Genomic DNA, 16,596 nt, shown 5'->3' on the forward strand with positions numbered 1-16,596 from the left:
TTATTGGAACAAAATTTGATAGACAACTTACTTATAGTTTTAGTACAAATATTGAGGCTACAAAAGAGGAGAGATTTGAGATCTAACTTTGAATACGAGAATAAATGCTCTCTATTAATTCATAACGTATATCGTCTTATCACTCATAAGAAATTTTTAAATAAACTTCAATTTGATGGAACCATAGCATGGCACTCTCAACAAGAAATCACCTTAATTATGACTCAAAAGAAAATTCAGGTCTGGTAGGTCTGAATAAGAGAGCTCTGATGAAGCATTTAACATATTGCATAGAAGTCCAATGCCTCAGATTCACTTCAACCTACCTATATATTATTACTTGACTTGGACTATTACTTTTCCAACATTAGAGCTGGTGAAGAGGGATCCTAAGCTCTCCAAGAATGTTTCAATTCCATGGAAGATCTTGAGCTTAGAACCAATCTTGCCTTGCTTTAGGTGGCTCTCCATATCCTTTGCAAAATCCCCAAAACGATGCAAGTATGAACCCACCATGAACCCTTGCATATTCACCTCCTTGCCGATCAAATTCAACAGATTTCTCACCCCCTCTCTCTCAGTCCAAACCTGCACAAAAATACATGTGAGCTGATCAGCATTTGAGGAATAGACAAATACATATGTGGATATGTAAAATTGTCAATACAACGCGTCTTTTTATGTATGTGAACTTAGGTCATTCTTATACAAATATGTGAAAACTTAAAAAATAGACGATTATGATCATCAAAATACAATGCACGATGAGCCCTACAAGAGTGTCCCTTAAATAAGGTTTTGTGTGTGTATGTGTAAGTGATAAGAAGACAAATAGTAGTATATACCATTACCTTATTGTAGCCAGATATCATGCCACAAAGAGGGATCTTCGCATTCTTGTTGACATGGTTGAGAACTGCCTCAAGCATTTTACCGCCAACATTGTCAAGGTACACATCAATTCCATTGGGAAAGTAGCTGTATAATTTGCAAACAAATATTCCATGATGCATGCTAGCTTCTCAAACTCATATATAATGCTAACTTATTTATTAGCTAAACAATAATTACTTGCTTAAGGCAGCATCAAAATCTGTCTCTGTGTGGTAGTTGAATGCGTCATCGTATCCAAATTCCTCCTTGAGGAGCCTCACCTAATGAAGAACCCACAAATTATCAACAATCAGAGCAACAAATTATTTTAATCTGAAACCATAAAACTCTAGTTTGATTTGATTCTTTGTGGGTGTTGTGCCTGGGCCTTCCACCCAAAGTCCCTATCCCCTAGTTAAATTTTGGCCCGTTATGGAATGGGTTTATGAAGTATCCTTGGTGCATGGGCTTGATGGATTCATAAATAATAGTGATGACTTTGGAAGGCCGACAATGTCTCTCTCTGGAAGGCACGAGGTGTCAATTTCTATTTTCTTATTTGTTTTATATTCATCACAAGTCATCTTGGATCGTGTCAAGATTAATTGTTAGTTGCTTAATTGTTAATTGTTAGTTGCTTAATTGTCAATTGTTTGGTGACCAAATTAATAATTGAGAGTTCTGCAATGACTTTTTTTATAACCTTTCTCTTTCATTTGATTAGTCAAAAAAAGTTGTCAATAAAACTCCATTATCGTTTGATTAGTTAAAGACACTGTAAATTAATGTTCAGTCATGTGAATTAATGATTGGTGCAGGAAAAGATTTATAGTAGGACTAAAAAATATCAATAAAGCATATATTTTCTTGTTTGCTGGGGAATCTAAACACTTACTTTCTCATCTGATCCGGTGCTTCCAATGACCCTGCATCCCCTAAGCTTGGCCAACTGTCCTGCATACATTCCAACGGCCCCAGCTGCAGCTGATATGAACACATTCGACCCTGGTTTTGGGTCTGCTATCACCTCAATTCCCACCCATGCTGCAAACCCAGGTACCCCTATAATATATATACACACACCATCATTAACCACAAATTTACATATAATCATGTCATAATTAATTTGGTCTTTGCTGAATCAATTAATTTATGTAAAATCAATGAAAGGGATTTGAATTGGAGAAAAAACAAAACAAAGAGGAGAAAAACTTACCTTATCCCATAGCATTGTCTCTTTTCTTCCTATCTCTCTCATGATGTCACTTCAAATGAGAGGAGAGAGAATGAATGGAGCAATGCAAGGTGGGTAGGGTAGGGAAGTATTTCTCAAAAAACAGGAAAACAGAAAAAGGAAACAGAGATGAAGAAAGAGAATTGCCTAGCAGACTGATATATTCCGGCAATGGAATCCCATCGTTTGGATCAATCTTTCTTGTCAACAATTGGGATGGCACCACGCCATACTCAGCAAAGGGTGTTAATGGGCTGACCACTATGTCTCCTTCAACATAGTCACTGTCTTTTGACCGAATTACTCTTCCGACTCCAAATGTTGAAAGTACCTGCACATATAGATTATAGTCCTGAGATGTAATTTTGACATCAATGTTGAAAGCATACATGTGTTTGTAAAATATGTGATATGAACTGAACCTCATTCAGGTTGAACTGAGGAGTGTATAGCCCGTCTTCTCGGCCAGTGACCCTGCTGCGCAAATAGGGTTCGACAGAGATGAAGAGGGTCTCAAGAACGACATGTCGTTCGGGGATCGAGTCCAGTGAGAGCGTGACAGTCCGGAGCTTGAGATGATCCGAAGTTGGAACACCTTCAGGTGCATAAGAGGCCAAGTACCATTCTCTGCTTTCAACTACTGCCATCTCTCTCTCTCTCTCTCTCTGTGGACAGGAATGTGTTGTGTTTGTCTTACAAATGCCAGCCGGCCTCTTCCTTTTATATATAGTATTAGTGTGTGTGTGTTATACATGTACTCATTTTTTTTTCGAATAATTTTATTTGTTTTTTTCCCGTCTCGTATTTTACCATATACACTGGAGTCCTGGAACTTGAATATATATCATATACAGTGAGACATGTCGATTAGGAGTCACCTTCCGGAGGAATCAAAATTCTTCTCATAACAAACAAAGATCGAAAAAGAAACGAATATATATAAAAAAGGCGCTAGAAGGAGGGCTCGAACCTCCGACCTTGTGGTTAACAGCCACACGCTCTAGCCAACTGAGCTATTCCAGCTTCTTGTTCATATCGCTGTTCTAATCAATTAAAAGGTAAAGCTAAAGAAAGCGAGCTCTGTTATAGAAGCGTTTTCAAAAAATTTACCATAAGTGTCACCACAATTAATATGAAGATATGAATCAATTAATTAAAATTAACATGTGAGGCGTGTGTCATGATCCCCAAAAATCTGCAACGTAATTTCTCAGAAACAAGTCGAACTTTCTTTCTGTATATAAAAGGTACGAAAAAAATGAGTGATGAACTCCACTTACTTGTAGCTAAAGGGCCATTGCCAGTCCTAACAAGTCACACAATTCTCTGCGCTTTTGTTCTCACGTCATCAAGGTACTCTCACTCTCTCTCTCTCTCTGTATGTGGTTGCGTTTTGTGGGTTTTCTTCCCCATTGCAACCAAAAGATGGGTTTGCAGCATAGATAGAGGCCTATATGCTATCAAAACTGGTATACTTGTTTGGAGTTCTGTATGTTATCAAATCCATCCCTATTTTCCTGTCAAAGAAAACTAGTTGTCATATTTGGTACCATACATCATACATGGCACGTTGTATAGAAGTTCAGTTTCTGATTATATGTACAAAATTTCGAATGTTGTGGTGACCACATTGACTTTCACACATCTAAACTGAGATTTCTCTCAACTAACAAAAATTGCAAGGACTATGGAATTCTTTGAGGAACTTGTCACCTGGGCTGAAGAAACTATTGCCCATCACGAACCAGCTCCTGAACAACAATATGAATACCATCAAGAGTATGAACCATATCAGGAACCACAACAATATCAGGAACCAGAACCCTATCATGAACCCGAACCCGAACAAGAACAGAATGATGAGCAGCCTGCAGAAGAGGAAGCAGAACAGAATGATGAGCAGCCTGCTGAAGAGGAAGCAGAACAGAATGAAGAGCAGCCTGCGGGAGAGGGAGAGAAACAAGAAGGGAGGAGAAGCAGCAATAGCAAGAAGCATGTGAAAAGTGTAGTAGCAGCAGCATCAGCAACAGCATTAGGACTTGGAAAAGCCAAGGTGGGTGCTGAGAAGGCCAAGGCAAAGATCAAGGGTAAAATCAACTGGGTCAAAGATAAGTGCCACCACAAAGACAATGTCTCCAAGTGACTTAATATATATGTCCCTCTTTACAAGCTGATGAAGAGCGTGGAGCGTAGCTGGTTCCAAGTGAAGTAATTTGTTTTCCATTTTGCAAAAAATAATGATTATTAGATGGATGAAACTCGTTTTCATTGAAAGTTTGATTCAAGCTTGGTTTACATTAATATTTCAATTGATTCGAATTCTACTGTCATTGTTAGTTTAACATTGCATCTGTGTTTTATAATTTGGACACAAAATCGTCACTCGATTTTGATTTACTCATAACTCCAACTGCCTTGTTTTCCACAAAATCTCACGATTCACATATATACTCATAAACAAACTTCCAAATTTGATTCGTTACTACTTTATTAATCATAAATCAGAGAAGTGAAAATACGGCGAGAATGAATGAGTATAAAATCAACTACTCCCCTAATCAATTTAATCCCCCGATTTTCAAGTACTGAATTACGGATTTAAATGTGAATGTCTCTAATATCGATATAAACACAATACTACTTTTATTCCCAATGTTACAATGTGAATGTCTCTAATATCCATATAAACACAATACTACTTTTATTCCCCATGTTACAAAAGACTCAAGTTACGTTAATCTATTCTAAACTACAGAAGGGAGATTCGAAGTTACTTTAATCTATTCTAAACTACAGAAAGGGGATTCGAACTCAAGTGCATAATCGGAAGCACATAGATTAAAAAGGTGTTGATTAGATGTGAAATTCAGGTTCTAGTGAAGGTAGAAATAATATCTTTATCGTTCAATGGGAATTTGTCCCAAATTTAAGAAAGGAACAGGGGACAGTGAATTAATGATCTTCATAAAGGGGCAGCCTCACCAAGAATTAGGGCCGTAATTTTGTTTTCTTCAAACTTAATTTCATTTTTATTTTTGTTGAAGAGTTAAATTGGATGGCAAATTTTGCAAAGAAAAGAAAAAAATGCTTACGAGTGATTGGGGATCTAATTACGAACACACATAAAGGCACGCATTGTCATCTACTTACAGAATATAAAGGGTCATCAATCCAAAACCAAGAACATGTCTCAGCAAGTGCATCATCAAACTACTGGACAGAAAGATAATTTACAACTCCTTGAACTTGTTTTATTGTTCTGAGTTATCAGAATGTCCCAAATGTGTTCTCCCCACTGTAGGTCATGTAAAGGAAACCGTCTTCATCCTTATTTTCCTCGTAAATTGCAGACAGCATAGCCGCTGCAACAAAACAACAAAGTTACCCGATTATACTGTCTTAAAATATCATATATCAAGTATTGGAAAAGAATTTAAAAAAACCACAATTGAGACTTTTATCTCACCTGTGGGTGGCAAAATATTCTTAACAAAAATGAAAATAGCCTTCTCAGGACCGAGCTTGATCCTTTTCCGAACCACATACACGAACTGGCCAACAGTCAGATCAGCAGGCACCAGGTATCTGCATTCAAGCAAACCCGGAACAAATAATTTTATTACTTGTTATGCCAAAAATTCAAAACATTTGGGAGTAACACAGGACTCTATAAATCCGCAACCATTTTCAATTCATACTTAAAACTTTAAAAAACTTGTAGTTACTGCATAGTTATGACTACAAGAACCCACGAAAGGTGCACATCGCAAATGATCACTTGGACTAATTAGAGCGCAAAAACATCAATATAACAGACAAAGTTAGCACTAGTCTATGATATCCAGACTCCAGAGATGTCACAGATAGAAGCAAAGAAGAAAGCTGTTGTTCAAATGTATATGAGATGAATAAGAAATGACTCACTTTTTCTTGTCAATTTCAGGCACGTCACTCTTCTCAGCCCTTTCCACGACCACCTGCAGCAGTCAATGAGTTACAGACCAAAATAGAAGAGAAACACACACAACTGCAATGACAACAAATAACAACCATACTGGAATTCTGTCAGGATACTTCTCTCTTATGCGAGCAGCTTCTGCTTGTCTCCTTTCTGGCATGTACAAAGAGACGAACTTTAAACTTCAATACGGATTGTTGACCCAAAACACAGATCATTGTATCTTAAAAGAAGTTAAATATTTAAGAAATGGAACTTGACCATATATAAACAATCTACTCGATTGGCAATACAACGGTTCTTTCCCTAATTACTATGTAAAACTACATATACCTTAAAGAACAACATTCCAAAGAAAAGACTAAGCATGAGAACACATAATAATCAACAACTTCTAAATAGAACTTGTGACTGTTTAATTTCGCTTTTTCGACAATTTCTCAGCTACCAAATCATATACACCAAAATTCAGTGACCATGTATTTCTACATAGAACTTGTAACTCTTTCCTATATTTATTTATATTCATGGGCGGCCAACCATATAACAAACGTAATAGGCTCAAGAACAAAAATCAACTGCTGCGATTAAAACCCAGATGGGAAAATAGAAAATTCCAGGGTACTTGGATTTTGCCTTGCAGGTTTCAAGGGCTTCATACGAACACTACAAAATTCAACACTACAATTCTATACCTAATTTATTATTTAAGTTATCCTGCAACCACAAGAAATTAGGGATTGAAAGATAAAAACTTTCAGATGATTTAGGCAGAATATTCCACAGAAGCACAATGTTACAAATATAGGGCCCCTAATCATCAACAACAATTCTAAAACTAAAGGAAAAACGAAATAATAGAAAGAAATTCTTTTGAAAAATTTCTTATAAAATAGAAAACGAACCGAGAGGGTGCTCCATCTTGAACGCGCTTTTGGCCATGGGTACGATTCTGCAAACCCCAAGATATCAACGAACAATAAATATAAAGGAGAAGTAGGGTTTTAATAAGTGGTCGGATCAATTAAATAAAAAAATTAATAATCAATTGAAATTTATTGCTTACCAAATTGGAGAGAGATCAATGGGTGAGCAAGCCTCCCAACCTATAGCGTGTGCAATAACTATAAACCAAAGAATTTTTTTTATTTTTTTATAATCTTCTTTCAACACAAACAGAACAGTAAGTTTTTTCTATTTATTACTTTTTATTTTTATCAGAATGTTACGAAAGAGTTAAAAATAGTATTACTATATATATACATGAGATGAATCAAACACGGTTGCAAAGAAACGAACACTCGTAACAAAATAACATAACTTATAACCAATTAACATAACTCATGTATGCATAATATGTATCTATATGTATAAAGCAAAAGGCAGAAAATAGTGAAACATTCAAAATATTAGAAAATGCCTTTAGTTAATTTAAATATTAAGAATTGAAATTATTAATTAAATGAGGATAATATGGTAAATTCATATTTTTTTTCATATTAAAAAGAATCAAAAATTAAAAATAAAATTAGATAATAGGTCCTACTTTTATAGAACATAACTACCCATATTATCTTTTCTTAATTTTAAAAATAAAATAAAAAATAAAAAATAAAACCAATTGACACATGCAACAGGTTAGTTAATATCTATGTTACTCCAGTTCACATACTACATGTGATCATCCATTCAATCAACTTCACATATTTATTTGGTAGTATTATTTTTTATTTTTAAAACTTCACATATGAAAAATGCCCTAAAGGAAAAAAGGAATTTTAATTATTTTTCTTGAAAAGAAAAGGGGAAACTGTTGGCCCAATACAAATACGGTGAGTCACTGACTGGGCCTAAGCCTAATTCATTCAGGTCCAGTATCTTGTTATCATCTCATCACAATTGGATCAGCAATCGGCCGCATCTCATCCAAAGTTCATATATACTCAACGAGAACTTCATCCGCACTTCAAATGGTATAACCCCATTACAAGAAATAAAATCTATACAAAATCTAGGACATCTTTACCAATTCTCATCCAACCCTCATTGTATAAAAGACATTATCTATTATGTCAAGAATATATATGAAATGTGATGCACAATGGTACGTCAAGGTGAGATGGGTTAGATATATTTGTCAATCGTATCTCATCACAATATCGATTTTAAAATGACACGATATATCTTATGCTCGTGTTAATGTTCGATCACATCTTAACAAATCCCATGTGCTCATCTAGAATACTCCACAACGTCATTGCACTCTATCAATGCAAATTTCATGAAAATTTGAGATTGGATCGAGAGTTAATTGTGATCATAAAAGGAGACCCACCTGTTATATATGATAGGTATAGATGTGGAATGAGATGTGTAATGACAGATCAAGATGGAGTTGAGTAGGTTTGTCAATCGTATCATCACTATCTCAATATTAAAATCTTAGGTATTCCACAACAGAACTCATCACAATCGACACACCTTGACCTGATAACTTCATCACTATGTCAATCGTTTCATCGATTTCGAATGAAATTTAACTAAGATTTTAATATTGGTTGAATCTCAATCATCGAATATAATAAAATAAAATAAACCAACTTATTATTATGTCAAGTATAAACATGGAGTTAATGACACATTAAGATGGGGATGTGATGTAAAGTGACACGTTAAGATTGAATGTGGTATATACAAATATGTTAAGATAGAATGTTATATATATAGACACGTTAAGATATGATGTGGTATATATACTGACACGTTAAGATGGAATGTGGTATGTAATGACACGTTAAGATGGAATGTGGTGTGAAATAACATGTTAAGATAGAATGTGGTATATACCGACACATTAAGATAGAATGTTATATATACTTACATGTTAAGATGAAATGTGGTCTATAATTACACGTTAAGATAGAATGTAGTATCCAATGACACGTTGAGATGGAATCGGTGATATCTCTCAATTGCATCACAACAAAACCTCCATCGTATCTTATCAAATCCCATATACTCATCTAGAGTACTCCACAACGTCATCCACACTCCAAATGTCACCAACTCGTTACATAAAACATGCAAAATATAACCCCCCTGCCACAAGAAATCTTCATAACATAAACAGAAGCAGTGATGGATGAGACATCTGAGATTGAGATGCATACTGGTATGCAAACAATTTGTGGCAGACTGGTTTCGGAATCGAAGAAGTGGATCGCAAAAGACATTGTTATAGAATTGAATTTACAAAAGTTACTTAGAAGGGTATGTTGATCTTTTCACCTTTAATTTTTAATTAAAATCATCATCTTTTTATAAGGTTTGTTTTAAAAAGAAATCCTTGTTTGCAACTCATGTTCATCCTTGTTTGCAAATTGCAACAAATCCCAAGCTAATGAAGAAGTTTCAAGGTTAGAGAAATCATTACTTTGTCAAATTTGTCTACACTCAATATTGATTTGTTATTATTTATTTTTTTGGGGTGGCGCTTCTGGATCTTAAAAAGTTGACAGGGGCAACTCATCTTCATCAATCTTTTGGCAAGTCCTTTGCCCATAAATCTTTCCACATTGTGGACAACTTTTTTCCATCTCTGACCTCTCACCTATACAATTTTGAGGTCTCATTTCCAAGCCCATAGACATAGAGTCCTTGATCAAATGATGGCAATTTGACAATTAGAATTAGGTCTGCAGCTAAACAAAACGTATGGCACGTTTACATGTATAGGACTAGTAGGCGTCTAGGCAGCTCTGCCTTGTTTGGCCTACAAAGTTCATTAATGCACACATTGCATTGCAGAGAGGGAAAGGGAGAGGGAGAGAGATACCTTTTTCCTAAAGAATTGCAGGCAAATAACATTTGAAAACACTAAAAAAATATGCATTTGTAGGGAAAGAGTTTGAATTGAATCACACAACCTATTACCTACGAAGTGTTGCTAATAGATAGAGGGGTTCATGGGATGGGAGATGTAATGGTAAAAGGTACAACACATAACCAAACCAAACCAAAACCTCCAAAACAAAACAAAGGTTCTCTCTGTTTGATAAAACATAACATAAATGCGGATTGAACAGAACGAACATCTCTCTTCCCCTACCCCATCATCCATAAATGCACACATTTAAAGCCCCAGATTTGTGTCCGTGAACTTTTTTTTTCCCGATTCTTGTACCTGGTTTTAAATTAATATTCCCAACTTCCTTTGTTGTGAGGTGGTTGGAAATTTTAATGCAACTTCTTCAATGCTACCACACCACTAGTGGCCAAGCCATCTCTCTTTGTTGGGCATTACCTTCTTAAAGAGACATTCACCTCTCTCTCTCTCTGCTGCTCTGCATTATTAATATGTTCATGTTGTTCTCCACCACCCCATGCCCATTTCCAAATTGCCTTCTTTCTCTCCTTTTTTCCCTCTTTTATTTGTTTTTGCTAACCCAAATAAACCTTGTTGGGGTTTACTTTGATAGTTTTGTTTGTGATATATAATCTAGACTGATATGGTTTGGAAGTGACCATTTGCTCTGTTCCTTCCAAACCATGTATTTTATTTCATTTCTGCTTGCAGTCTTTTCTTTTTCTCTCTGTATTTTGTTTTGTTATGATAAAAACGAAAAGGGTTTGTTTTGTAGCTTATTTTGTGAAAAGATATTTGCTTTTTGTTCTTTTTTTGCTATCCAATTGAACCTTGTTGCTACACTTTGTTAGATTTATGGCATATAATCTAAGCTTGATATGGTTTGGAAGTGATCGTTTCTTCTGTTTCCTTCCAAAACCATAGACTTCATTTCACTTCTGCTTACAATATTTTCTCTTTTCTGTCTGTCTTTTGCTTTGTTTTTGTAAAGATGAAAAGGGTTTGTTTGTTTTGTAGCATAGTTTCTGAAAAGATACAAGGAAGCCAAAGAGGTAAGAGATGGATCGGTTTAACGGGATATTGGTCCGGTTCAATAAGAAAGCAGTGCTCTAAGTGCTTGAGCTCTGCTTTTTGATTGAGCCGTGCCAATATCACGTGCCACTGTTCCTTTATTATTCTACCTTGCTGCCCCCATCATCCAGGATTTCAAGGTATATATACTTTCTCATTTCTAGCCTAGAATTTTCATTTCGGGCATTGCATTTTGTGTGGTAAAGTTTCTCTCACTCACTGGCCTACAGTAATTTTTAGACATCTGATTGCTGGTTTTAACAGCAAACATTTAACCATTTTATTGCGTGTAGACAAATTTTTTTGAGTTTTCTCATATACCTTTAACCACACAAGTTCAGGTATTTTGAATCATTTGCTGTTTTCTTCATAATGGCCTTCTCCTCTTATGTTCATATCTAAGGTTTATCAAAATGATTTTGCGTGCTACTTCTGGATATTGAGATTACTGCAACTCATATTATTCTGCATCCTAAGAAGTAAAAGAAAGGCACAACCTGCTGTGGTGAAGTTTCTATGCTTTTCCTTTTGGGTTAAAATTTCCTGATAAAAGTGATCTGTATTTTGGACAATGTCCTAAGGATTTTCGATCTAATGAAGCTTAATGGAGTAGTACCTTTTTTTCTTTTTTTTTTTTGGAAGATACAGCTGAGAGTTCCCATACTGTAAAATCCTTGCAAATATTCTCATAATGTAAATGAAGTCATTTTCATTTTTCTCTGACTTTTCTTAATTAGCATCCAAGGAAAGTTTCATCTTATTTTCTCTCTTTAGTCTTTATAGAGAAAGATAACTTGAACTGTCAATTTGAGCATATCAAAGATTCAAAGTAGCATGAAAGATCATTTCAAAGTTTCACCTATGCAGCAACTTACAAGTTAATTAAGCCCAGTTACTTCTTAAATTCTTTTTCATACTGGAAAAGAAAAAGAAAATGTCAGATTAGCCTGTTGGTTTTATTTGAATGTTTGACTGACAACAGGAGTTACAAGCTCAAAACAAGAGCGGTGGAGCCAGACTGTCAGATGAGTCACAAGAAAACTGGGAAGGAGATGAATTCAAAACAATATGTTCATCATATCATATAATTCAAATTCTTAATTTCATACAGAGGAAACAAGATTGTACAAGAATGCCAGAAACAGCTCCCACAAAGATATGCATTTATTGTGTGCATTTGATGCCATAGAACTGTAACTTACAAGTTGACTCTTCAAGCCTCAAAGAATTTTGTATGGGGGGCCCTATTTTGGCTGCTTCAGTGGCCAATATCCTCTATTAAAATGGAAGATGGTCCACATAGCAAGGCTCTTCTCTCTCTCTCTCTCTCTCTCTCTCTCTCTCTTTCTCTCACTCACACACTCTCTCTCTAATCTCTCTATTTTGATATTGTAATTCTCTATACTCAGTACAGAAACTGGAAGAAAAAAAAAAAGACTAGCACACCTGCCTTTATACTGAAGCTGAAAAATCTTCCTGAGGTTGGAAGAGCTCCAAGCTGCCTCTTCCTCTTAGAAAGAAGCACTCCACAAAGCATTCTCACCTTCCCCGCACCGTCGATGGACTTCCTTGATTCTCTCAGCTGACCTACAAATCCCGCTGCAACTCCAGTCAAATGAAGCAACACAGATGTTGCCTGCCTGGGCCTTCCACTCACAATCTGCAGCAAACAAGTTGAACTAAAACTTTAAATAACTGTACAATGAAACAAATTTGTGACCTTATTTTTACACCCAAATTTATTGATTTTTGTGAACTTATTCTGCTTATGAAGAATCTGAAACCTCACCAATGACCATGGGGTCCAGTAAGGGGTAACACAGTCTTGGTTCCATTATTATGGTTCCAGTACCTCCACAGTATTATAGTAAATTACTTACATTACTGTACTTGACCTGTTTTTTACCCTCTAGAAAGTGAGCAGATAATATTATATTTAATTTCGATTTGTTTGTCAAATAAATCTGTCATAAAGAATATTACTTAAAGTGGAATTCACTCTGCTTGTGCAAGATCTGAAACAGTATTCTTCAGCAAGACAAGTTATTGCGCCCAAACAGGGCCATTTCTTTTCAAATCATTCCTAAGTTACCAACATAATAATTTTGAATTAGACAAGACTTACCAGGTGGGGTGCCACAACACAGTCTCCTATCGTCGATATGCTGCACATCAAGTCCAATAAACCAAGCTCCCAAAGAGACATCCTCGTTAGCGTACTTGTGGAGGACATGCCTGAAAATGCTTACAAAATTAGCATCACAAGTGCAAGAAGATAGAAGAAAATCTTTCAACGGATGCATGTATTTCAACATCTATCAAGTGCATAAAGGTTGAAGCTTACTGGTTTATTGATATATACGTAGCCAAATCTTTTGAAATGGCATATAGCTGTCCTGTAGCATGACGGAAATACTTGTTTCCAGGTTCACCAAATTTCCAATACTCAGGTTCATGGTATCTCACTCCCCTGATAGCCAGTCAAGGAGTCAAAGTCAATTACTTTCTTAACAAATATCTGAACATCAGAGGAAACAAAATAAAATGAAAAAACCAATTACAGGTGCTGGCTTACTTTTGTGCTAGAACAGGACCAGATTTCATGCATCCAATGTACAGGCGCTGTTTCTTTCGGTGTCTGACTAGAGTTCCTCCTAGCGTCGCTGCAGCAAATTGAAAACAGATGGGTTTAATGAGATAGACGATTAGATAATATAGAAATGAAAGTTCATGAATTGCTCTAACAAGACTAGGTACGCCGAAGTTGGCTCTCCGATAATATCTTTCACACTTAAAAGAACATAAGAGTCATTTTGCATAAACTACCAATTCCGTAAACCTTGTATCCATATGCTTCTTATTTCTTTTAGTTTTTATGTCATTGCGCACAAAGGTACCATAGAAAATCTATTTGTCATGTTCAGCACAATTTTAAATTACCTATATTTACATGGACATCATCATCAACTTTGACATAAAAATCTGCATCCCACGTAGCAACAGCAGTAGCAAAATATATCTTTGTCTTGGCGGATAATTCAAGATACCCTTCAACATGGTCCTGTGCAAGAGACATAGATGGGAAGTCACAATCTATTCTTTTGAAGTCAAAATAATGAAAATTTTATGTTCAAATAAGCTGTAAGCATACATGTGGAAACAAGGGGACAATAACAAGATTAACTAAGACACATTACCAGCCTCAGGAGATCTCCATGCTTTCTGTCCTCTGCTTCTACAGCTCTGTCTAGAATACCTCCAGACGTCGCACTAGACAAGGAGGGGAAAAGCTTGTAAAATTATACTATCCAAATAAATCCATGACCTAGGACTTTTGTGATGGTTATTAAGTTGAACCTACTATGGAGTCTTGAAATATATTTTAATACATACAATGATATTTTGGTTTATGATTACATCTCGAAAGGACTTACTCAAAAAAAGTTCACACTTTTTATGAAAATAGAGTGTCAATGATACGGAATTGCATGAGATTGTAAACGGGGAACCATGGAATTCTTGGCTTACATCGGCTACAACTGAATGGGAACCGATGCATTGATGAATAAGTATTCTACTGACTTGCAGCCTAGCAGATCAATGTCATAGTGTCTTCCTATCCAACATTAACTAGCAAGAAAAAAGATTAAACACTCACCCATGACCAATGACGAAACGAATGATGATACCCTTCTCTTCCTCTAGCCTTCTTCTTTTCTCGCCTATATTTCATGTTTTTCAGAAGCAAAAATAATCAGACAACAACTATAAACAAGCAGCCAGAATAGCATAGCTAAAATCCATTACAGAACAGCAATGAAGAAATTAGGAAATTGATTTATGAATTACCTTGTGGCATCCATGTAGCACGAACCGAATCTCTTCTTTTACGGCTGCTAAAAGCAGTATTAATTCCAACAACCATTAAATACCTTCTCTTCCCGGATGAATCAGTGGTTTTGGAGTCTCCTGATAAAGGAGAGCCGCTACGTATAGACTCCTGTGTTGCCCTTGCTGCAGCTAATTCCATCTCTAAATTTGATATAGTCTTATCTAATGTCCTAATTCAACATAACATCCAAGAATAGTTTCCAATTAGGATACTTAGAAACCAAAGTTTACAAATATCATGTGTTTGTGTGAGAGCACAACTTACTGTATAGCATTATGAGTCTTTGAAACCTCCCCAAAAATGTCCTTATTTTCGCGCTTTACTTCCTTCTGATGCAACTAAAAGTACCAAATCAGATTGACACAAAAGGAAGTCTTAGATGAGGAACATGGTATAACAATCCAATATAACATGGTATAACAATCCAATATAGGTAAAGAAAGAATTTCTGAAAGAACAGCTTGTAAAAAAATTTCGCAAGGATATGAAATCAAGTAAGAGATGAGACATTACAGCTTTTGGGTTGCAACCCTCTGAAACTAATTTTAATTGTTCTTCTTCCATAGCTGTTCTCCGTGTGATACCTTTATTTTCAGGAACAGTCCACATCCTGCAACCGATATATAAATTTTCATTAAAATGTTACGAAATCTCAACAACTACATGTTTCAGCGTCAAAGTTAAGCAAAATATTTTTTAAGAAGTTGCTGAAAATAACCAGAAATACATAAGGCTTGAAAATTCAGAAACACCCAGCTAAGTAGAACATATCTAAATCTAGCATCAAAACCAAAAACGACTATTTGATCATAGATCTCAAAATAGAAAGGTACCAATAAACAGTCTTAATTGAGTTACCACTTTAGGAAACTTGCTCAAATTCATAACAGAAAAAGCAAACAACAATTTGTACAAAGTGAAACTAAAAATTGGAGAGAATACCTATTGGTGAAGAGCATTCCAGCACAGAAGCAGCCTAAACAAAGCAAAAGGGTCCATTTTTTTGAAATAACACTTCTAGAAGATGGCTCTCCTCTGCTTTTCCAAGACATGTTGCTCCCAGTTCTCTTCCAACTTCCAAAGCTAGTAGCTTATTGAAGAAAAACCCATGAAGAATATGGGTTTAATTGACAAAATGGAAGAGAACCCAGAAGCAGACAAAGGCCAAGTGCTTGGAGAATGGAAGAGGAACCAGGTTTGAAAGTGAGCTTTAGGTACAAGATTTAAGGTAGAATAGGGGAAGAGAATCAGAACAGAGTGCTGTGTTTTCTTTTAACTTGTCATTTGTATTGTTCCTTTCTTTATCCTTTTGCTTTGCTTTGCTCTCTCTCTCTCTCTCTCTCTCTCTCTCTCTCTCCAGAAACTCTTCTTCGCAGGCAAGGGACGTTGAACAGAAGTGAGAAGAGACTCCCTAACTGCCCTGTACTTAAATCTAAATTACCAAACGGTACTTGTCAGACCTTCCTTTATAAATGAGCACCGTAACAGCTCCTGAAATGACAATACAACCCTTGAGCATTTCTTCTCTCTCTCGATTTATTTTCATTTCTTATTCCTCTCCCTACATATATATTGGGTAGTAGGACCATGTAAACAGCGGGCATGTTCTCGTCACTGGTAATCACATGGGAAAAATTGTGGCATTAGGTTCACGTTTCACATTGTGACACGTCCATATATAATGGTTTCTTTTGATTTAGATG

General features: G+C 35.8%; 3 protein-coding genes, 1 long non-coding RNA gene and 1 other non-coding gene across 7 annotated transcripts; 1 reads left to right on the top strand and 4 right to left on the bottom strand.

Moving 5' to 3' along the window:
* Positions 1–87: 87 nt before the first annotated feature.
* LOC117620544 (2-alkenal reductase (NADP(+)-dependent)-like) lies at positions 88–10,397 on the bottom strand. Of its 2 annotated transcripts, XM_034350639.1 has the most exons (7): positions 10,389–10,397; positions 2,530–2,772; positions 2,255–2,438; positions 1,769–1,935; positions 1,072–1,154; positions 852–978; positions 88–588 (listed from the first exon to the last, which is right to left on the bottom strand). In XM_034350639.1, exons 2-7 carry the CDS (start codon positions 2,752–2,754, stop codon positions 337–339), a joined length of 1,038 nt encoding a protein of 345 aa, XP_034206530.1. In that variant the 5' UTR covers positions 2,755–2,772; positions 10,389–10,397; the 3' UTR covers positions 88–336. The 2 variants fall into 2 exon arrangements, with proteins under 2 accessions (XP_034206530.1, XP_034206529.1); XM_034350638.1 differs by lacking the exon at positions 10,389–10,397 and having other exon boundaries at positions 2,530–2,787.
* TRNAN-GUU lies at positions 3,057–3,130 on the bottom strand. The gene has a single exon. It is a non-coding gene; the product is annotated as a tRNA-Asn (tRNA).
* LOC117620545 (autophagy-related protein 8C-like) lies at positions 5,196–7,216 on the bottom strand. Its single transcript, XM_034350640.1, has 6 exons — positions 7,132–7,216; positions 6,971–7,017; positions 6,163–6,218; positions 6,032–6,084; positions 5,574–5,692; positions 5,196–5,469 (listed from the first exon to the last, which is right to left on the bottom strand). The coding sequence occupies exons 2-6, from the start codon at positions 7,005–7,007 to the stop codon at positions 5,375–5,377; spliced, it is 360 nt and encodes a 119-aa protein (XP_034206531.1). The 5' UTR covers positions 7,008–7,017; positions 7,132–7,216; the 3' UTR covers positions 5,196–5,374.
* Positions 10,395–12,301, top strand: LOC117620546. The gene is made up of 2 exons (XR_004584804.1): positions 10,395–11,141; positions 11,984–12,301. It is a non-coding gene; the product is annotated as an uncharacterized LOC117620546 (long non-coding RNA).
* Positions 12,087–16,327, bottom strand: LOC117620543 (probable beta-1,3-galactosyltransferase 2). 2 transcript variants are annotated; one of them, XM_034350636.1, is made up of 11 exons: positions 15,836–16,327; positions 15,407–15,503; positions 15,158–15,231; positions 14,851–15,062; positions 14,660–14,723; positions 14,199–14,271; positions 13,942–14,062; positions 13,577–13,664; positions 13,346–13,471; positions 13,127–13,236; positions 12,087–12,661 (listed from the first exon to the last, which is right to left on the bottom strand). In XM_034350636.1, exons 1-11 carry the CDS (start codon positions 15,943–15,945, stop codon positions 12,513–12,515), a joined length of 1,224 nt encoding a protein of 407 aa, XP_034206527.1. In that variant the 5' UTR covers positions 15,946–16,327; the 3' UTR covers positions 12,087–12,512. The 2 variants fall into 2 exon arrangements, with proteins under 2 accessions (XP_034206527.1, XP_034206528.1); XM_034350637.1 differs by having other exon boundaries at positions 15,158–15,222; positions 15,836–16,315.
* Positions 16,328–16,596: the final 269 nt, after the last annotated feature.

Source organism: Prunus dulcis, chromosome 3 (genome assembly GCF_902201215.1).
Source record: "Prunus dulcis chromosome 3, ALMONDv2, whole genome shotgun sequence".
In the NCBI taxonomy this organism is placed as follows: Eukaryota; Viridiplantae; Streptophyta; class Magnoliopsida; order Rosales; family Rosaceae; genus Prunus; species Prunus dulcis.